Source organism: Moschus berezovskii, chromosome 4, assembly GCF_049115385.1.
Source record: "Moschus berezovskii isolate FMDL1 chromosome 4, NW_MosBer_1.0, whole genome shotgun sequence".
Taxonomy (NCBI): Eukaryota; Metazoa; Chordata; class Mammalia; order Artiodactyla; family Moschidae; genus Moschus; species Moschus berezovskii.
In genome coordinates, this window is record NC_142463.1 from 40,197,929 (window position 1) to 40,220,669 (window position 22,741).

The 22,741-nt window shown below is 40.8% G+C and overlaps 1 protein-coding gene across 1 annotated transcript in view; it reads left to right on the forward strand.

Moving 5' to 3' along the window:
• The window catches only part of UBE2U (ubiquitin conjugating enzyme E2 U), a 72,609-nt gene that overhangs the window by 26,837 nt on the left and 23,031 nt on the right, over positions 1-22,741 (forward strand). Inside the window, exons 6-7 of the mRNA XM_055403560.2 lie at positions 1,166-1,214; positions 16,050-16,138. Coding sequence (XP_055259535.2) covers positions 1,166-1,214; positions 16,050-16,138 — 138 coding nt within the window. The remainder of the gene's footprint in view (positions 1-1,165; positions 1,215-16,049; positions 16,139-22,741) is intronic.

Sequence of the window (22,741 nt, forward strand, 5' to 3'; positions counted from 1 at the left end):
GACTTTTTTCTCATTTGATTTCTTTTATAATTCCCTTCCCCTCCAGTTTCCCTGTTCTCTCTTCTAAATCTCCAAAGATTTGGATGTCGGATCTACTGATCTGCAATGCAACCCTTTCTTAAAATCTATTTTCTCCAATTATCCTTCTCTCTGTTTTTTGTTCTATATTCTGGAAAACATCCAGAAAAGTATGTTTCTTGTTTCTATTTTATTCCTATTTATTTGTTCTCATTATCATTCATAATAAGGACTTTACTCAATTATCTGCCCATCTTTAACTGTGCATCTGTATGATGCATGCAAATCATTCATTGAATGATGAATGAAATGATGAATGACAATCATTCATTGAAAAGACTGGAAATTTTGGATACAGACTAGATTGCTGACGGTTTTGTTTCATTATAGGATTATTCACTGAGGATCTGACCTTACCATTAGCTAGGTTTAACTGTTTCTTCTGAGATGAATCCTACAGTCATATGCCTGGAGAGAGAAAGGTTAACTACTTGCACTCTAGGAGCTGGACAAGGAGAGAGAGTAAGGAATATTGCTTATTCAATATGATTTATTTGATTTACTCTCTGTCATCAGTCCCTTACCATACTCTTGTTCTGCTGTCCCCTGAATCTCTCTGGCTCAGTCTCTCCAGAATAAGGTGTCTTCTCTCCTGCCTAGGCAGCGGTGGTCATCTGGTTGCATAGGATGAAGGCTGTCTTTGGTATCCATTTCACCTTTCAGGGGTATCTGGTACCTCCAATTCCTAAGTTGTTTCTCAAGTTCTGAAGTGTAAATCTGCTTGCTATTTATTGGCCTTCTCTCATCATGTCATTAGGTTTCAATTTTCTATGACCTGTTAAGATAGTTACCACTTGACATCTGCTTTCTATCTTGAACATTTTTCTTGCCATCTTTCTTTTGCTCTTCTTGAGGTTTTACACCTTTTTTTTTTTTCCGACCCCATGGACTATAGCCCGCCAGGCTCCTTTGTTCATAGGTATATTCCAGGCAAGAGTACTGGAGTGGGTTGCCATTTCCTTCTCCATACACCTTATTTTTATTCCTTTCTCATCATCTTATTGGGGCTTTGGAAAGAATGCATATAGGGCCATGTATTCAGTCTTCCTTAAGTAAACCAGAATCTTTTCATGTTTTTTCTTTATAGCAAAAGATGATGGTTCTGAGTCACCAAAAGAGCCAGATAAACTTAACAGGTAAGGTTTCCTTTATACAGATCTATGCCAATTTATATACTAAAAGAACTATTGACTTAAACTGTATCTTCTATCATAACTGTATTTTCATTTTTTGACTTAGAAAGATTATTTCATTTAAATATATCTTCCCTTCCAATACCTTTTAAAAATGACTTTTTTAAGGAAGAATATGAAAATCTTGAGTTCTTTCTAGACTATTTAATTAAAATTGAATGTAATTATGTTAGTTACCTAGTCTTTTATTTTTTATTTCTGAAAAGGAAAAAAGAAGACCATTGTCTACATTATAGCCTGACCATGATAGATCACAAAAATCCAAGAAGTTTAGGAAAAGAATAAGTCTTGGAGCAAAATGGTGAGAGTTAGGGTTGAAGCCATTGTACACTTGGGAGACCACCTGACAGTGTAACCTTGAACACTTGGACAGGTGTAGGTTCTGCAGCTTTTAGGTTCTCTAACATTTGCATCAGCCTAATTTTAATAGTCAATCAGATGTAGAAAATAGCCAACTTACTAGTGCTGAAATAATACTTATTCTATCTTGGTTTTATACTGTACAAGCTCCAAAACAAGGATCCTCTTAGTGGATTAATAATAGTAAAATGTTCCCAAAAGACTGAAATCAAAAGGAACACTCAGATACGGACTCTGTCCCAGAATGTGCTGCTGCTGCTGCTAATTCACTTCAGTCATGTCCGACTCTGTGCAACCCCATAGACGGAAGCCCACCAGGCTCCCCTGTCCCTGGGATTCTCCAGGCAAGAACACTGGAGTGGGTTGCCATTTCCTTTTCCAATGCAGGAAAGTGAAAAGTGAAAGTGAAGTTGCTTAGTCATGCCCAACTCATAGTGACCCCATCTATTGAAGCCCACCAGGCTCCTCTGTCCATGGGATTTTCCAGACAAGAGTATTGGAGTGGGTTGCTATTGCCTTCTCCCCCAGAATGTGAGACAATGTTATACCAAGGGGCTCTGTGCCTGCAAGTGTTAGAAGCTCAGAACGAGAAGACCCAGAACAACTGATGAAATGGTTAATTGGAACAAGACAGCAAGAGTATTGACCTTGTCTGTCCCCCAGCACTGAGATGAAGCCCAGCCAGTAGCAATAGTGGCATTTGTCTCAGGCAGGATCAGGAAGAAGGGGAGACCCTGTTATAGGGAGGAAACTTTGGCCCTTTGGTTCTTTGGGGCGCTGAGTCCCTCATCAGACAGGCATCAGGGTAACCAGACAGCACCATGAGGATCCAGCTCTGATCACAGGACTATAAAATCTGGAGCCTGGAAGAAAGAGTTCACTAGAACTGTATTCAGAAATGATTCAAAAACCATGGTGAGATCAACTTGTAGTTGGTATTTTCTTGGAAATTCAAGATTCATGACATTGAAAGGGAAAAAAAGAAGTGAAAAGTTGGGAGAGAATAATATCTTATAGGTACAGTGAGATTCTAGGCAGAGGGAATAGCTAGACTATTGACTAATTGAGTATTGGATGTGAGCAAGGTGTGTTGGAGGGCCTCCTAGGTGGCTCAAGTGGTAAAGAATCTGCCTGACAATGCAGGAGGTGCAGGAGACACCAGTTCGATCTCTGGGTCAGGAAGATCCCCTGAGGAGGAAATGGCAACCTGTTCCAGTATTCTTGCTTAAAGAATCCTGTGGACAGAGGAGCCTGGCGGGCTACAGTCCATGGGGTTACCAAGAGTTGGACGGGACTGAGCCTGCACACAAATGTGTTAGAGGATCAGCAAAAAAGCCACTGCAGCTGGAACACAGCAAGAGGGAAGAAGAGATGGGTAGGGGTGGAGTAAGAAATATAGATAGGGCTTTATAAGCTAGGTAAGGAATTTGCATTTTATTAATCTTGCAGTGGGAATTGGGACACAACTGGACAGCTTTTAAGAGAAAGATGTAATCAGATTTACATTTTAAAAGGACCACTTTAACTGCCTCCTGGAGGATCAACTGTGAAGGATCTAAGGTGGAAACAAAAAGAATTATTTGGTTTCTTTAGTAGACTAGGGGAAAGACTCATAGTTTGGGCTAGGTCTAAGGGCATAAATGTGGAGTGGGAGATAAGTGGATGAAATGGTTGGATTCAAGGCTTTAGCTTGACTTATTTGGGGCAAGAGAGAAAGTGGAATCAAGGATTAGTAATAGATTGTGGTTCGAACTGGATGGGTACCATAGTGACTTACTAAGATGGGGGAGTTTGGAAGATCATACTACTGGCTTAAACTAACAATCCCAGTTATTGATGAAGCTATGATTGCACTGTTGCCCTCCTATGTTGCTATGTCTATTGACTGCCCACAGCCAGTTCAGAACACAGTTTATCAGTTTCTTGTCATGTCAAAGGTTCACCTGTCCTCTAACCCACTCCTAAGTATTTACCTAAAAGAAATAAAAGTATATATTCACAAAAGACTTGTACACAAATGTTCACAGCAGATTATTTGTAATATCCCAAACTGAAAACAACTAAAATGTCCATCAACAGTCAATATTGTATATTCAGCAGTTGAATATATAAATAAATTGTGTTGGATTTATAAACTGAATACTCTCAGCAATAAAATTGTTGATACATGCAACAACATGGAATAGTAATCCAGGCATTATGTTGAGGGGAAAAAAAACCTCAGAGTAATAAAAGAGTACATGCTGTAGAGTTCAATTTGTATGAAGTCTAGGACAGGCAAAAATCATCTATGGTAATAGAGACTGGATCAGTGATAACCCAAAGAGTCAAGGGAGCTTAACTGGGAAGGGGCAGTAGGGAACTTTCAGGACTAGTGAAAACATTCTGTAACTTGTTTGGGCTTATGGTTATGCAGGGGCATGCTTTTATCAAAACTCATCAATCTGTACTCTTCACACACTTAACATTTTATTGAATGTAAATTATACTTTAACAAAGCTCATTTTAAAGGTATTCAACTAACTTTACAACTCTTCTAAATCTAGTTCAGTTCAGTTCAGTTCAGTCGCTCAGTCGTGTCCGACTCTCCGCGACCCCATGAATCACAGCACGCCAGGCCTCCCTGTCCATCACCAACTCCCGGAGTTCACTCAAACTCATGTCCACAGAATCGGTGATGCCATCCAGCCATCTCATTCTCCGTCGTCCCCTTCTCCTCCCGCCCCCAACCTTTCCCAGCATCAGAGTCTTTTCCAGTGAGTCAACTCGTCTCATGAGGTGGCCAAAGTATTGGAGTTTCAGCTTTAGCATCAGTCCCTCCAATGAACATCCAGGATTGATCTCCTTTAGAATGGACTGGTTGGATCTCCTTGCAGTATAAGGGACTCTCAAGAGTCTTCTCCAACACCACAGTTCAAAAGCATCGATTCTTCGGCGATCAGCTTTCTTCACAGTCCAACTCTCACATCCATACATGACCACGGGAAAAACCATTGCCTTGACTAGACGGACCTTGGTCGGCAAAGTAATGTCTCTGCTTTTTAATATACTATCAAGGTTGGTCATAACTTTCCTTCCAAGGAGCAAGCGTCTTTTAATTTCATGGCTGCAATCAGCATCTGCAGTGATTTTGGAGCCCAAAAAAACAAAGTCTGACACTGTTTCCACTGTTTTTCCATCTATTTCCCATGAAGTGATGGGACCAGATGCCATGATCTTTGTTTTCTGAATGTTGAGCTTCAAGCCAACCTTTTCACTCTCCTCTTTCACTTTCACCAAGAGGCTTTTGAGTTCCTCTTCACTTTCTGCCATAAGGGTAGTGTCATCTGCATATCTGAGGTTATTGATATTTCTCCCAGCAATCTTGATTCCAGCTTGTGCTTCTTCCAGCCCAGCGTTCCTCATGATGTACTCTGCATATAAGTTAAATAAGCAAGGTGACAATATACAGCCTTGACGTACACCTTTTCCTATTTGGAACCAGTCTGTTGTTCCATGACTGGTTCTAACTGTTGCTTCCTGACCTGCATACAGGTTTCTCAAGAGGCAGGTCAGGTGGTCTGGGATTCCCATCTCTTTCAGAATGTTCCACAGTTTATTGTGATCCACACAGTCAAAGGCTTTGGCATAGTCAATGAAGCAGAAATAGATGTTTTTCTGAAACTCTCTTGCTTTCTCCATGATCCAGCGGATGTTGGCAATTTGATCTCTGGTGCCTCTGCCTTTTCTAAAACCTGCTTGAACATCTGGGAGTTCACGGTTTACATATTGCTGAAGCCTGGCTTGGAGAATTTTGAGCATGACTTTACTAGCGTGTGAGATGAGTGCAATTGTGCGGTAGTTTGAGCATTCTTTGGCATTCCCTTTCTTTGGGACTGGAATGAAGACTGACCTCTTCCAGTCCTGTGGCCACTGCTGAGTTTTCCAAATCTGCTGGCATATTGAGTGCAGCACTTTCACAGCATCATCTTTCAATACTTGAAATAGCTCAACTGGAATTCCATCACCTCCACTAGCTTTGTTCCTAGTGATGCTTTCTAAGGCCCACTTGGCTTCACATTCCAAGATGTCTGGCTCTAGGTCAGTGATCACATTATCGTGACTATCTTGGTCGTGAAGATCTTTTTTGTACAGTTCTTCTGTGTATTCCTGCCACCTCTTTTTAATATCTTCTGCTTCTGTTTGGTCCATACCATTTCTGTCCTTTATCGAGCCCATCTTTGCATGAAAAGTTCCCTTGGAATCTCTAATTTTCTTGAAGAGGTCTCTTGTTTTTCCTATTCTGTTGTTTTCCTCTATTTCTTTGCATTGATCACTGAGGAAGGCTTTCTTATCTCTCCTTGCTATTCTTTGGAACTCTGCATTCAGATGCTTATATCTTTCCTTTTCTCCTTTGCTTTTCGCCTCTCTTCTTTTTACAGCTATTTGTAAGGCCTCCTCAGACAGCCATTTCGCTCTTTTGCATTTCTTTTCCATGGGGATGGTCTTGGCCCCTGTCTCCTGTACAATGTCACGAACCTCCGTCCAGAGTTCATCAGGCACTCTATCAATCAGATCTAGTCCCTTAAATCTATTTCTCACTTCCACTGCATAATCATAAGGGATTTGATTGAGGTCATATCTGAATGGTCTAGTGGTTTTCCCTACTTTCTTCAATTTAAGTCTGAACTTCGCAATAAGGAGTTCATGATCTGAGCCACAGTCAGCTCCTGGTCTTGTTTTCGCTAACTGTATACAGCTTCTCCATCTTTGGTTGCAAAGAATATAATCAATCTGATTTCGGTGTTGACCATCTGGTGATGTCCATGTGTAGAGTCTTCTCTTGTGTTGTTGGAAGAGGGTGTTTGCTATGACCAGTGCATTCTCTTGACAAAACTCTATTAGCCTTTGCCCTGCTTCATTCCGTGCTCCAAGGCCAAATTTGCCAGTTACTCCAGGTGTTTCTTGACTTCCTACTTTTGCATTCCAGTCCCCTAGAATGAAAAGGACATCTTTTTTGGGTGTTAGTTCTAAAAGGTCTTGTAGGTCTTCATAGAACCGATTAACTTCGGCTTCTTCAGCATTACTGGTTGGGGCATAGGCCTGGATTACTGTAATATTGAATGGTTTGCCTTGGAAACGAACAGAAATCATCCTGTCATTTTTAAGATTGCATCCAAGTACTGCATTTCGGACTCTTTTGTTGACCATGATGGCTACTCCATTTCTTCTAAGGGATTCCTGCCCACAGTAGTAGATATAATGGTCATCCGAGTTAAATTCACCCATTCCAGTCCATTTTAATTCACTGATTCCTAGAATGTCTATGTTCACTCTTGCCATCTCCTGTTTGACCACTTCCAATTTGCCTTGATTCATGGACCTAACATTCCAGGTTCCTATGCAATATTGCTCTTTACAGCACCGGACCTTGTTTCTATCATTGGTCACATCCACAACTGGGTATTGGTTTTGCTTTTGCTCCATCCCTTTATTCCTTCTATAGTTATTTCTCCACTGAGCTCCAGTAGCATACTGGGCACCTACTGACCTGGGGAATTCCTCATTCAGTATCCTATCATTTTGCCCTTTGTTACTGTTCATGGGGTTCTCAAGGCAAGTATACTGAAGTGGTTTGCCATTCCCTTCTCCAGGGGACCACATTCGGCTGTGGTCCATGTGATTAGATCAGCTAGTTTCCTGTGATTATGATTTCAGTTTGTCTGCCCTCTGGTGCCCCCTAGCAATACCTACCGTCTTATTTGGGTTTCTCTTACCTTGGTCGTGGAAAATCTCTTCACAGCCGCTCCAGCAAAGTGCAGCCGCTGTACCTTACCTTGGACGAGGGGTATCTCCTCAAGGCCGCCCCTCCTGACCTTGAACGCGGAGTAGCTCCTCTCGGCCCTCCTGCGCCCGCGCAGCCACCGCCTGTTGGACGTGGGGTAGCTCCTCTCGGCCGCCGGCCCTGGCCTCAGGCGTGGGGTAGCTCCTCACGGCCGCACCTCTTTGCGTGGTTCGTTGCGCCCGGGCCGGCGTCTCTCGCGTCGCGTCTGCGCCGCCGGGGCCGGCGTCTCTCGCGTCGCGTCTGCGCCGCCGGGGCCGGCGTCTCTCGCGTCGCGTCTGCGCCGCCGGGGCCGGCGTCTCTCGCGTCGCGTCTGCGCCGCCGGGGCCGGCGTCTCTCGCGTCGCGTCTGCGCCGCCGGGGCCGGCGTCTCTCGCGTCGCGTCTGCGCCGCCGGGGCCGGCGTCTCTCGCGTCGCGTCTGCGCCGCCGGGGCCGGCGTCTCTCGCGTCGCGTCTGCGCCGCCGGGGCCGGCGTCTCTCGCGTCGCGTCTGCGCCGCCGGGGCCGGCGTCTCTCGCGTCGCGTCTGCGCCGCCGGGGCCGGCGTCTCTCGCGTCGCGTCTGCGCCGCCGGGGCCGGCGTCTCTCGCGTCGCGTCTGCGCCGCCGGGGCCGGCGTCTCTCGAGTTACTTCAAATAAAATCTTTTTTAAAAAGGCATTCAAACTCATCCAGTAAATGGAGACAGTGAATATGTCACCAAACTTCCTAACTCTGATTCTAAAATCAGAATTCATTACAAGAAAGGAAAAGTATAGGTCAATATTCTTATAAACCTGAAATGTATAAATCCTAACCAAAATATTAGCAAATTAAACCCACTGATATATAAAGAAGGGATAGAACATGATGACTAAGTGAACTTTGTTTCAGGAAAGCCAGATTGGTTTAAAATTTGAAAATCAATGCATGTAACTCAGTTAACCAAATAAAGGAAAAATAAAAACATAGAATTATCTGTTAATCTAGAAGAAATCATTAATTCTCATTCATGATAAAAATTCTCACCTAACTTAGAATAGAAGAGAATTTCCTTATTTCAATAAAGGGAATCTGGAGCTGACTGTGGCTCAGATCATGAACTCCTTATTGCCAAATTCAGGCTGAAATTGAAGAAAGGAGGGAAAACCACTAGACCATTCAGATATGACCTAAATCAAATCCCTTATGATTACACAGTAGATGTGAGAAGTAGATTTAAGTGACTAGATCTGATAGATAGATTGCCTGATGAACTCTGGACAGAGGTTCGTGACATTGTACAGGAGACAGGGACCAAGACCATCCCCATGGAAAAGAAATCCCCAAAAGCAAAATGGCTGTCTGAGGAGGCCTTACAAGTAGCTGTGAAAAGAAGAGAAGTGAAAAGCAAAGGAGAAAAGGAAAGATATAGGCATCTGAATGCAGAGTTCCAAATAATAGCAAGGAGAGATAAGAAAGCCTTCCTCAGCGATCAATGCAAAGAAATAGAGAAAAACACAACAGAATAAAAAAGACAAGAGATCTCTTCAAGAAAATTAGAGATACCAAGGGAACATTTCATGCAAAGATGGGCTCAATAAAGGACAGAAATGATATGGACCTAACAGAAGCAGAAGATATTAAGAAGAGGTTGCAAGAATACACAGAAGAACTATACAAAAAGATCTTCACGACCAAGATAATCACTGACCTAGAGCCAGACATCTTGGAATGTGAAGTCAAGTGGGCCTTAGAAAGCATCACTATGAACAAAGCTAGTGAAGGTGATGGAATTCCAGTTGAGCTATTTCATCTTGGAATGTGAAGTCAAGTGGGCCTTAAAAATCATCACTACGAACAAAGCTAGTGGAGGTGATGGAATTCCAGTTGAGCTATTTCAAATCCTGAAAGATGATGCTGTGAAAGTGCTGCACTCAATATGCCAGCAAATTTGGAAAGTTCAGCAGTGGCCACAGGACTGGAAAAGGTCAGTTTTCATTCCAATCCCAAAGAAAGGCAATGCCAAAGAATGCTCAAACTACCGCACAATTGCACTCATCTCACACGCTAGTAAAGTCATGCTCAAAATTCTTCAAGCCAGGCTTCAGCAATACGTGAACCATGAAATTCCAGATGTTCAGGCTGGTTTTAGAAAAGGCAGAGGCACCAGAGATCCAATTGCCAACATCCGCTGGATCATGGAAAAAGAAAGAGAGTTCCAGAAAAACATCGATTTCTGCTTTATTGACTATGCCAAAGCCTTTGACTGTGTGGATCACAATAAACTGTGGAAAATTCTGAAAGAAATGGGAATACCAGACCACCTGACCTGCCTCTTGAGAAACCTGTATGCAGGTCCGGAAGCAACAGTTAGAATTAGACATGGAACAACAGACTGGTTCCAGATAGGAAAAGGAGTATGTCAAAGTTGTATATTGTCACCCTGCTTATTTAACTTAAATGGAGAGTACATCATGAGGAACGCTGGGCTAGAAGAAGCACAAGCTGGAATCAAGATTGCTGGGAGAAATATCAATAACCTCAGGTATGCAGATGACACCACCCTTATGGCAGAAAGTGAAGAGGAACTCAAAAGCCTCTTGATGAAAGTGAAAGAAGAGAGTGAAAAAGTTGGCTTGAAGTTCAACATTCAGAAAGCTAAGATCATGGCATCTGGTCCCATCACTTCATGGGAAATAGATGGGGACACAGTGGAAACAGTGTCAGTCTTTGTTTTTTGGGCTCCAAAATCACTGTGAATGCTGATTGCAGCCATGAAATTAAAAGACGCTTACTCCTTGGAAGGAAAATAATGACCAACCAGATAGTATATTAAAAATCAGAGACATTACTTTGCCAACCAAAGTCCGTCTAGTCAAGGCTATGGTTTTTCCAGTGGTCATGTATGGATGTGAGAGTTGGACTGTGAAGAAAGCTGATCGTTGAAGAATTGATGCTTTTGAACTGTGGTGTTGGAGAAGACTCTTGAGAGTCCCTTGGACTGCAAGGAGAGCCAACCAGTCCATTCTAAAGGAAATCAGTCCTGAATATTCATTGGAAGGACTGATGCTGAAGCTTCAATACTTTGGCCACCTGATGCAAAGAACTGACTCGTTGGAAAAGACTCTGATGCTTTGAAGATTGAAGGCAGGAGGAGAAGGGGATGACAGAGGGTGAAGTCAATGGATGGCATCACCAACTCAATGGACATGAGTTTGAGTAAGCTCCAGGAGTTGGTGATGGACAGGGAAGCCTGGCGTGCTGCAGTCCATGGGGTCACAAAGTGTTAGACATGACTGAATGACTGAACTGAATTGAACAGAAATCTAACAGCTAACTTCACACTTAAATGTGAAATGTTTAATCCTTTTCTCCTGAGTTTAGGAGCAAGGCAGGTATCCACATTATCACCGTTTCTATCTGACATTGTACTGGAGTCCTAGCCAGTGCAATGAGGGAAGAAAAACAAAAGTTATAAAATTTGGAAAGAATACAGTAAACCATTTGTATTCACAGATAACACAATTATATACATATTGAAATTCAAAAGAATATACAAACTTGAAAGTTTGAAAATTAGTAAATCTAGCAAGGATCTTAGCTAGAATATGAATATTCAAAAATTAACTATTTTTATATACAAGCAATCAACATAAAAATGAAACTTTAAAAATACCATTACAACAGCATCAAAATTTAACAAAAGATGAGTAAGACATTTATACTGAAAATCACAAAATATATATGGGAGGATTTTTTTCAAGACCTGAAGAAATAGAGATATACGATGTTTACCACTTAGGAAAGACTCAATATTATTATAGTATCAATTCTTCCCAAATTATAGATTCAGTTCACTCTCAGTCAAAATCTCAGCAGCCTTAATTTTTTTTCTGGCACTTGATAAGTTCGTCTAAAATGTATCTAGAAATGCAAAGGGTTTAAAATAACAAGGCAATCTTGAAGATCAAGGAGGATCAACAGTCTCAGAATTGAGGGCATACTAGTAAGCTAGAATAAATTGTACTATTATTGGAGCTATTTAGGTCAGATTCCTGTCCCTATACCAGTTATCACTGAGGTCCTGATTTAGAGCCGGAGTAAAATCCAGTCCCCACATCAGACCACAGGGCATGTATGGAATGGGAGAAGAATGGAACAGCTATTGGGGAGGCAACCACAATATCCAGTGTGACAACCTTCTGCTACTGCTAAGTCACTTCAGTCGTGTCCGACTCTGTGTGACCCCATAGATGGAAGCCGACCAGGCTCCCCTGTCCCTGGGATTCTCCAGGCAAGAACACTGGAGTGGGTTGCCATTTCCTTCTCCAGTGACAACCTTCATGTATGTATTATTTTTATTGGACCTGAATCTTAATGAGTATGACTTTGACAGGCACAGGGGGCAAAAGAGTCTCTAATAGAACTGCTTGTACAGACATGGGTGTGTAAGATTGTGGTACACTTAGGATCATCAGGAAACAGTTCCATGTGATGGAGCCTCTGGATGTGAGGATGAATGATGGGAGAAAAGGTTGGAAACGGCCAGACGATGAACCGCCTCGAATTCTATATAAAAGTTTTTAGATGTCACCCTATAGAAGTAGATAACCTACTGTGACTTTCAAGCAGGGACATGATAACCTGGAATAGGCAGAGACCAAGGTAGAGCAATCAGATATGACTGAAGTGACTCAGCATGCGTGCACAAGGCAGAACAACAATCAGGAAGCTATTTGGAGCTTGCAGGAGAAAAGTGGTGAGGTCCTTACCCAAGGCAATGAGACCAGTCAACACTGAGTGCTGAGGGGTGCTAACCTCCCCCCCCTTGGCTCTTTTCACGCATGCTTTCGCTGAATGCTCACAACCACCACTGCAGAAAATGCTGTCTCTGAAACGTGAAGAGGTTAGGTAACTTGTTCAGAGTCACACAGCTAAGCAGTAGTGGTGCCACCGTGTTTTAACCCAAGCCAGCTAATTCCAGAGCCTGGGCTCTTAGTCATGATACTACATGACTCTTCATGATTTATTTGTTGTTGTTGTTTTAGTTGCTGGTTCTGTCTGACTCTTTGTGACACCATGGATTGTAGCCTGCCAGGCTCCTCTGTCCGTGGGATTTCCCAGGCAGGAATACTGGAGTGGATTGCCACTTCCTTCTCCAGGAGAGCTTTCCGACCCAGGGATCAAACCAGTATCTTCTACATTGGCAAGCAGATTCTTTATCAGTGAACCATCAGAGAGTCCTCATGGCTTATTAGCTAATTTCTTTTTAGTGCTGCATAATAGTCCATTGTCTGAATATACATTCACCTATTGATGGGATCTTGGTTGCTTCTACATTTTGGCAATTGTGAATAAAGCTGCTCTAAACGTCTGTGTATAAGATTCTGTGTGCACATAAGTTTTCAGCTCCTTTGGGTAAATACCAAGGAGTGTTATTGCTGCATTGTGTGGTAAGAGTATGTTTAGTTTTTTAAGAAACCACCATGCTATCTTACAAAGAAGCTGTACCATTTTCCATTCCCTATCCAGAGATATTTAAGGATTTAGTCATTAGGCTTGGCAATGGCTGGGGTGTTGCTTGCTTGAAATAGGGCTACCATGATTCTCGTCCTTTAATGATCCTTTTGGTTTCCTTCACTCCCCGCCCCCGGCCCTTAACCGTGAATTGGTTTCTGCCCTTTCTTTTCTAAACACTTATTCTTTTGGAGTTTGTTTTCCCTAATAGTGTCATCTATCAACTTTTATGTTGATTTGATCTAAATCTCTTATTTCCAGTCCCAATTTCTCAATCACACTCCTAGAGGTCATCACCTACAACCCATGTTTAAAATTAAACTCATATTTTACTTCAGTTTCTCGAGACACTTTCTATTAATAGCAAAAATAACTGGCCTTCTGGGTTTTAGGAGAATATGTGACCCTCAAATTCCTTTACTTTTCACACTCTATCAGGCAGCTGATTCAGTCAGCTCTTTAGCATTCTCGTAAATTCATCTGCCCTTCGTAATCTTTGCTCCCACCCTAGTATTGGCTCTCAGGATCTCTTGCCTAAGTTACTGAATTTATTTCCTAACTGGTCCCCTTGCACTTAATCTCTCATATAATCCACTCTGCATGCTAGTGCTAGAGAAAACTCTTGCTCAAACACTGATTTCTTAGTTTACTTGCCTTATTTGAGAACTTCTCATTACTCTCTATCACCTAATAAATCAAGATCACTGAATCAACTCTAATCTATTCTCTGCCTAAATTTGAAGACCTATCATTGCCTCATTTCACCTATTTTTTAATTAAATGCCAATTCCTTTGAAATTGGAACTTTTCCCTCTGGTCGGTTATCTTGTTACCATCACCTCTTCCCCCGGCATCCTCTCTGTGTAGGCATGAACACACCACACTCCTTGCCATCTAAGCTAATGTTAATACTGTTTCCCTGGCCTAAAATGCCTCCTTCCTTTGTCCCAGGTCTATATCCAAGTGACTCTTTCCCAGGTGGCTCCAAAATAAAATTATAGCTCCCTCCTCCAACTTTCTTCCTTATTGCCACTGCCAAAGACAGGTTTTTCACTATAGTCTCCAAATGTCTGTTAAATGATGTGACCATTTATTATGTTAATATATAAAGCTATTCTACTTAATAGTTCAGGTATATATCTTATTTTCCCAACAGGATAATAAACCCTGATGTTCAGTTTAAAATAATGTCTTCTACTTTTTCATATTCTTAGTGCCAAAAATAATACTCAATAAATTCCTATTACTGGTTGAAACTATAAACATAGGTATTTTTATGCTGTATCTATCCATTAGTAGTTTATCTGAATAATAATAGTAAATAATTCTTGTTCTCTTATTTTAAGGGGTTATTTCCTTTATAGAGTTGAAGGTGCAGATATTCCCAAGTGTTCAAGGCATTCTGTTTTGTATATTCACACTATACTAAAGTTATACTTTTTAGGGTAATATTTTTAATTATTCTAGGGGAAGAAGAAAAAGCCCCTGAAGGCTAACAGCTTGAAATTGAACAGGACACCACTGGGAAGGGAGAGGGTCATGGGTCGTCATCAAACAGACAAAAAACAATGGAGACGATTGTGCCTGAAGATGGTGTATTTTTTTTCACTAGACAGTATGTTGACAGTTTCCTTCCTCTTGGGTCATTGTTGTCTGCTAAATGATCTGTGACAGCAGATTGATCACAAGCTTTTCCATGCAGGAGATATAATGCAGTCTTTCATTTTGTTACCTCCGTTGCCAAATGCCGAAACATTTTGTTGGCAAATTAATGTTAGTTTAGTATATCATTTAGTAGTATAAAGCACTGAGTGTAGCTCTGGAAACAATAATAGTAGTGATTAATTTATCTTCACCAAGTTTCAGGTTTCTGCTTAAGTGTGATTACAGATGCAATAGCACACTTGAAAAATGTTAGCCTTAAAATTTAGATGTCCGTAATTATTATTTAAATAAATGAATGCATTAACACATTCAGGTATTGCCCTATTACTTTCAAAATTGAGTCAAATATTTAAGCACCTATGATTTACCTATAAAAATTAATGTTAATAACCTATTATAACTGAAAATTTGCTTCTTCCTCCAGAGCTAGGAATTTAAAACAGACATAAGGTCTTTTATATTTGATGTTTAAGCATCCATTTAAGCCAGTTAATTGATTTCACACATCTAAAAATTATCTGAAAGTAGTGTTTTGTTTATAGAGTATTGAGAATCCCTGCATTCAAAATGTTTGTAGGAAAAAAATCAGAAAGGCAGTTATCTAAGAGTAAGAGACTGTTTCATAATTCCTGTTTAATACTTTGTCTTTGCTCTTCCATTAGGATTTGGTAACATTAACACAGAGGAAGGAAATGTGCTGGCAGTAATATTAGAAAAGCGTTGTTTATTTTCCCTCTTTGGAAGTGATCAGATTTCTGTATAAAAATTAAACTAATCTCAATTCTGGTGTTTCTTTTCTCCTCGTAATAAAAAAGAAATAAAGGTGATTTTACTAAAATTCGGCATAGAAATGTAAGAAAGTTGTTTATTATAGAAAGAGAAAATATACAGCTGTGATGCTTTATTTAAAGTTCTTTTTACTGTTAGTCACAAAAGGCAGTTATCTTAAACCTATATTTTTTTCTTTTTATAATGTACACATGGATGCACATTTATACTTATTACTGAAAACTGGTTTGGGCAGATCTTTTTTGTGATTTTCATGTATTAGTGGAAAATGATGTTAGATTCATTTGTTAGAAATAACCATGCTAGAATTTGCAGATCAGCCTAATGGTTTGTCAGGGCTTCCCAGGTGGCACTAGTGGTGAAGAACCCACCTGCCAGTACAGGAGACATAAAGAGGCATGGGTTCAATTCCTGGGTAGGGAAGATTCCATGGAGGAGGATGTGACAGCCCACTCTAATATTCTTGTCTGGAGAATCCCATGGACAGAGGAGCCTGGCAGGTTACAGTCCATAGAGCTGCAAAGAGTCAGACACAATTGAAGTGACTTAGCACATGCACACACACACTAATGGCTTATAACAAAATATCTGAAAGAGTCCACTCTGATAAAATAATTTTAAAAAGCAAGTTTGCATGCTACTCACTGCCTGATTTCATTTTGTATTTTCAGATCAATTAAATCAGTCTCATTTAGTGATTACTACAAGACATGGTCTGGAATAGCCACATCAAAAGCCACAGAATATTTCAGAACTCCATGTAAGGTGATCTAGCCTTGTCTTATTTTGTGGGGAGTGGGGTGGTATATTAATCTCTGAACATTCTTAGCTTGTCTTGCCTTCAAAGACTAATTGTCACATATTTGGAATTTGAGGATGATAAGCTTCTTTGTTGTCTCCATATACTAATCATTCGATAACTGTTCATTTAGTCCCTCTTTTGTATAGAATCCTGGACTAAAGTCTGATCAAAAGCCAGAAGGAAAGATAGACAGTTGGAATAATAAAAGATAAAGTTCTCAGTTCTTTGCGATTTACTTTGCTCCCTCACTCCAGAAGGAAGCCTTCAGAGCAGGAGGAAACTTTTTAATTCTAAACACAATTATCCCCAAAGCCAGAGATATTATTAAGTAGAGAAACAGCAAGAAAACCTGGGGCTGCTCAGTTATATCAGTCTAGTGAAAGATCATCTGTTACCATCATATAGTAAGAGCTAAAAAGACGGAATGGGAGAGCTGGACAACTTTCTGGTCCCTTTTAATCTAATCTTTAGAGTGCTATTTTCTGATTTGTATCAAAGTAGGTTATCTGGTCTGCACAAGTGACTTTGCTCCAGCTATCCAACTGAAATGGTGCGTTCTAAAGTTATCAATGACTTCCGAACTCTCAGATTCAGTGATTACTCTTTTGAGTCCTTATCTTACTTGAACTCCTATTGGCTGTGCGCGCCTTATGACTCCATGGTTTTCCTCTTACCTTCCCAAGTGTTCCTGTGCCTCTTTCCTTAGCAATAACTTCTTCATTCAGTATTCGCTGCCCAGCTCTCTCTGGGAGACATCACCCATTACTATGGTTTTCATTAGCCCACATGCCAATAATTCCTAAAGCCTCGTCTCTAACCAGTCTTCTAAATTCCGAATGCACATTTCCAGCTGTGTAATGAGGTTCAGTTCAGTTCAGTCACTCAGCCGTGTCCAACTCTTTGCAACCCCATGAATCACAGCACGCCAGGCCTCCCTGTCCATCACCAACTCCTGGAGTTCACTCAAACTCATGTCCATCGAGTTGGTGATGCCATCCAGCCATCTCATTCTCTGTCATCCCCTTCTCCTCCTGCCCCCAATTCCTCCCAGCATCAGGGTCTTTTCCAGTGAGTCAACTCTTCACATGAGGTGGCCAAAGTATTGGAGTTTCAGCTTCAGCATCAGTCCTTCTAATGAACACCCAGGACTGATCTCCTTTAGAATGGACTGGTTGGATCTCCTTGAAATCCAAGGGACTCTCAAGAGTCTTCTCCAACACCACAGTTCAAAAGCATCAATTCTTTGGTGCTCATCTCTCTTCACAATCCAACTTTGTTGGCAAAGTAATATCTGTACTTTTTAATATGCTATCTAGGTCGGTCATAATGCCTTTCAAGGAGTAAGCGTCTTTTAATTTCATGACTGTAATCATCATCTGCAGTGATTTTGGAGCTCAAAAAAATAAAGTCTGACTCTAAGGTACCTCATATCTAAGATGTCCCAAAATGAACTCATTATGTTGCCCCCAAACCTCTTCTCCCTCCCTTATTATTTCTCTTGATTAGTAGTAGATCACTATTCTTGCATTTACTTGCTGAGCCAGAATCATGTACATTTCCCAGTCCTCTTTATCTCCCTCATTAAGCTTTATTGATTTTATCTCCTGCAACATGACAAATGTTTTCCCTCTGCTGCTGCTGCTTCTAAGTCACTTCAGTTGTGTCCGACTCTGTGTGACCCCATAGATGGAAGCCCATCAGGCTCCCCTGTCCCTGGGATTCTCCAGGCAAGAACACTGGAGTGGGTTGCCATTTCCTTCTCCAATGTGTGAAAGTGAAGTCGCTCAGTCGTGTCCGACCCCTAGCAACCCCATGGACTGCAGCCCACCAGGCTCCTCCATCCATGGGATTTTCCAGGCAAGAGTACTGGAGTGGCTTGCCATTGCTATGACCTCTGCCTTAATTTGTGATCTCACGTTTCATCTCATCCTTGTAATAGTCTGGTTTTAAGAGAACAAAATATCACCCCCCAAAAATTGTATCTAGTTTTAAGGCACAAATAAGAGCAAAAAGAACTTCCCAGGTGGCACTAGTGGTAAAGAACCCACCTGCCAGTGCAGGAGACATAAGAGGTGTGGGTTGGATCCCTGGGTTAGGAAAATCCACTGGAGGAGAAAATGGCAACCCACTCCAGTATTCTTGCCTGGAGAATCCCATGGACAGAGGAGCCTGGCAGGCTGCAGTCCATGGGGTCACAAAGAGTTGGACACAACTGAAGCAACTTAGCACACAAGAGCAAAAAGAAGTACTAAACGTAATAAATATAAAAATGTGAGATCAAATAATTTCTAAGAAATTACTTGCTCTTTCAGGATGTTGGGTTATTAGTTATTTTGTAATTACACATTATCTTCCTCACTGATTCATGGATTAGTGGTTAAGAAAAATAATTTGTTTAAGGTACTTTAAGAAATAGTCTTTAGCAACACTATCAGTATAAAAGAGTTTTATTGATTTTGGTACCAGAATACATGAGTGTTGACTTCATTTCTAAGATTTTGATCGACTGCTTCTTAGTCAATTCAGCAAATGCATCTTGAGTACTTGTTATGTAAGAGGCTCTGAGGAGCTCAGATGGGTTCCAGGAGGCGATAACCCTTAACAGACTTGTTGAGAGGCAGTTGCCATGCTTCAGGGAACAATTCAGTGTCCAATTCCTTCAACCAGAAAACAAACAGATTGTTATAGGATGGTGCTTTATGGAATAATGTGTAAATATATAGAGGCTCTAGAAAACTCCAAGCTGCCAAGGAAATAATAGAAGCACATGCCCAATTAAAGAAAATTGAAAATGATTTCTTATAATAAAGAATAATTTTTAAATGGAAGAAATAATGCAGTATCACTGGCTGAAATTTCTTCTTCAAAAGAGTTTGACACCAAAATATTTAATTTGGTTCTTGTTTCTACATCTGTCACTAAGCTAGTATGTAATTCATTCCTTTTTGTGAAGGCAATAGCTGGTAATGGTTACCTCTAGCCCAGAAGAATTTCTGAGACTTTGATTTTAGCCCTTGGTGCAAGATTTCACAATCACTCTGCCTCTTTTTCCTACAGAGATTTGTATAAGAATGTTTCAAAAGCTTTCCTTCAATAATAACCAGCACTTAATTAAAAAAAATTAAATGTAAACCTTAAATGTTCTGCTGGTCATTTTGTCTTTGGATAGTTCAGCTGGATAAGATCCAACACTGTCTTTTTAATGGCTTAATTTCCTGGCAATAGTAAAGATGAAGCTTTCAGATTATAGAATGCTCCTTCAGCTACTCAGAAATAAAAGAGAAATTTCTATTAACTTCATTTCTACAGTTATATTTTTATCGCTGGGAAGATTATTAAACTCTTGTGCATATTTTAAAAAGTTTTTTATTTTATGAGTAGTGATGAGTGGCTATATTATGATTTTGAGTTTTAACTCTATTGCATATCTTTGTACCACAAATAGTAAGTTTATTCTTGTATGATACAGAATAACTGTATGATACAGTTTTCAAAGTATATGCCCTATTGGTTTTTTTGTTTATTTTTTATTGAGATATAGTTGATGCACAATATTATGTAAGTTTCAAGTATACAATGATAGTGATTCACAATTTTTAAAAGTTATTTTCCATTTATAGTTATTATAAATTATTGGCTAAATTCCCTATGTTGTATAATATATTTTTGTAGTTTGTTTATTTTGTGCTTAGTTGTCTGACCTCTTAATCTGTATTTTTTAATCATTTCAATATTATTGTTCTTTTTTCAGTTCAGTTCAGTTCAGTTGCTCAGTCGTGTCCGACTCTTTGCGACCCCATGAACCACAGCACGCCAGACCTCCCTGTCCATCACCAACTCCTGGAGTTCACTCAAACTCATGTCCATCGAGTCGGTGATGCCATCCAGCCATCTCATTCTCTGTCATCCCCATCTCAACCAGTATTTACTGACACACGATTTCTGTCATCCATAGTTATATATGAACCCAATGAGCTGGGTGTTATTATTACTCTGTTTTACACATGAGAAAACCAAGACCAAGGGAAGCTAAGTAATTTACCCAAAATCACACATGGAATATGACGTATTGGTAACAGTGTAAATTCTGGACGTATATTGGCAAGACCCTGCAATTTACTAGTGGTGTGACCTGGGTAAGTTTCTCTTTGTGTCCCAGTTCTCTCATCTGTAAACTGAGAATAATCACAGAACACACCTCATAATACTGAGACTCCCTAACAGTGCCTAGTGCACAGTGAGTACTCAGTAAGTGCGGCTACTATACATAGTACAGTTAGGCTGTGGCCCAAAGACTTGAACCAAATCCTCTGATTCCACATTCATTGTTCTTTGTTTTATATTACATTGCCTCCATAATATAAAATTGATCCTTCTCTATAACTTGAGATTTAAATTCAAACTCTGAAGTATGTGTGGTACATTTTCAATAATTACAATTATTTATTCATAATCATAGACAATCATGGGAAAATGTACTGATGATCCACTGTTCTCTGTCCATCACTATAGAATGGCAAATAAAAAGCTTGGCAGGGAACAAACCAATACATCTGGTTGTGGGCAACAGCACCTTAATGACAAAATCCGATCCCCATAAGGAAATGTTTATGTTATAGGAAAAGAATTCCTTCAGACCAGTGTACCCTGTGATAGTGAGCGGAGGCTTCCTGGCATTTGTTTGCTGTCAACAAGACAGACCAAACAGCCTGAAGCATCGTGGGAATGCTGGCTTTCACCTTGGGATACTTTCATTCCTTGAGCCTTTGAACTAGCGATGAGGGCAGATATCATCAAAAATGCATTTAGATGCAAGAAAGCAGTATCACCAAATTCCAGTGCAGTGGTCCCAGTCTTGACCACTCTTTGGAATCCCCAGAGGAACTTGTGAAAATTCTCATGTAAAAGCTGCACCCCCAAACCAATTATAGTAGGGTCTCAGGAGCAGGACCCGGGGAGAGTAGTTTTTACAGCTCCCCAGGTGGTTACAATATTCAAGCAATGGAAAGGCCCTTGTGGGAAAAGCCTGATGTCAGAAATTAGAGACTCCTAGTTAAGTGAATTTAGGTTAGTCATTTGACTTTTTGTGTCTCATTTTTCATTTCTATTCATCGAAAAATTATTCTGTCCTAAGTTGTTCCTCTCTTTCTCTCTCTCTCTCTCTCTCTCTCTTCAGTTGCTCAGTCGTGTCCGACTCTCTGCGACCCCATGAATCACAGCACGCCAGGCCTCCCTGTCCATCACCAACTCCCGGAGTACACTCAAACTCATGTCCACAGAGTCGGTGATGCCATCCAGCCATCTCATTCTCCGTCGTCCCCTTCTCCTCCCACCCCCAACCTTTCCCAGCATCAGAGTCTTTTCCAGTGAGTCAACTTGTTCCTCTATGGTTAGCATAAGGTGGTATGTGTGAAATTAGAACTTACTAAGATGGGGAAACAGTGGAAATAGTGTCAGACTTTATTTTTTAGGGCTCCAAAATCACTGCGGATGCTGATTGCAGCCATGAAATTAAAAGACTCTTACTCCTTGGAAGGAAAGTTATGACCAACCTAGATAGTATATTAAAAAGCAGAGACATTACATTGCCAACAAAGGTCCGTCTAGTCAAAGCTATGGTTTTTCCCGTGGTCATGTATGGATGTGAGAGTTGGACTGTGAAGAAAGCTGATTGCCAAAGAATTGATGCTTTTGAACTGTGGTGTTGGAGAAGACTCTTGAGAATCCCTTGGACTGCAAGGAGATCCAACCAGTCCATTCTAAAGGAGATCAATCCTGGGTGTTCACTGGAAGGACTGATGCTAAAGCTGAAACTCCAATACTTTGGCCACCTCATGCGACGAGTTGACTCACTGGAAAAGACTCTGATGCTGGGAAGGATTGGGGGCGGGAGGAAAAGGGGACAACAGAGAATGAGATGGCTGGATGGCATCACCAACTTGATGGACATGAGTTTGAGTGAACTCCGGGAGTTGATGATGGACAGGGAGGCCTGGCGAGCTGTGATTCATGGGGTCGCAAAGAGTCGGACACGACTGAGCGACTGACCTGAACTGAAGGTGAGTTAGTGCTTATATATTTCTTTGGACATGACAGTCCCAGAGTGGAAAATTTTTTTTCACATCATCTTATACAGATATTGAACAATAGGTGTATCATATAAGAAAACAGTAGAAGTGATGTCCACTAATCCTCAGAAGTAAAGGCAGGGAGAACTATACTACGGAGGCAGTAGAGAATGCTTTTCTACCAAAGATTACAAAATTGCCACAGCGTCAAGTTCTGGTAGCGATGAGAGATTTTAACGAAGAATTTCTGACAAAATCTCATCAGTTCTCATTTCTTCATTATTCCCCTCTGAACATCATCCAGTGAACATATTCTCTGTCTAGACAGCAGGTTGTATTGAAGACAAAAAGATAAGCATTATGATAAGCTTTTTGCGGCATTTAACGTTGGATGGTAGGAGACAGATGAGTGAAAAAACTATGAGAATAAAATTTTTTTAAGTCACTCAGTCATGTGTGACTCTTTGCAACCCCATGGACTACAAGCATGCCA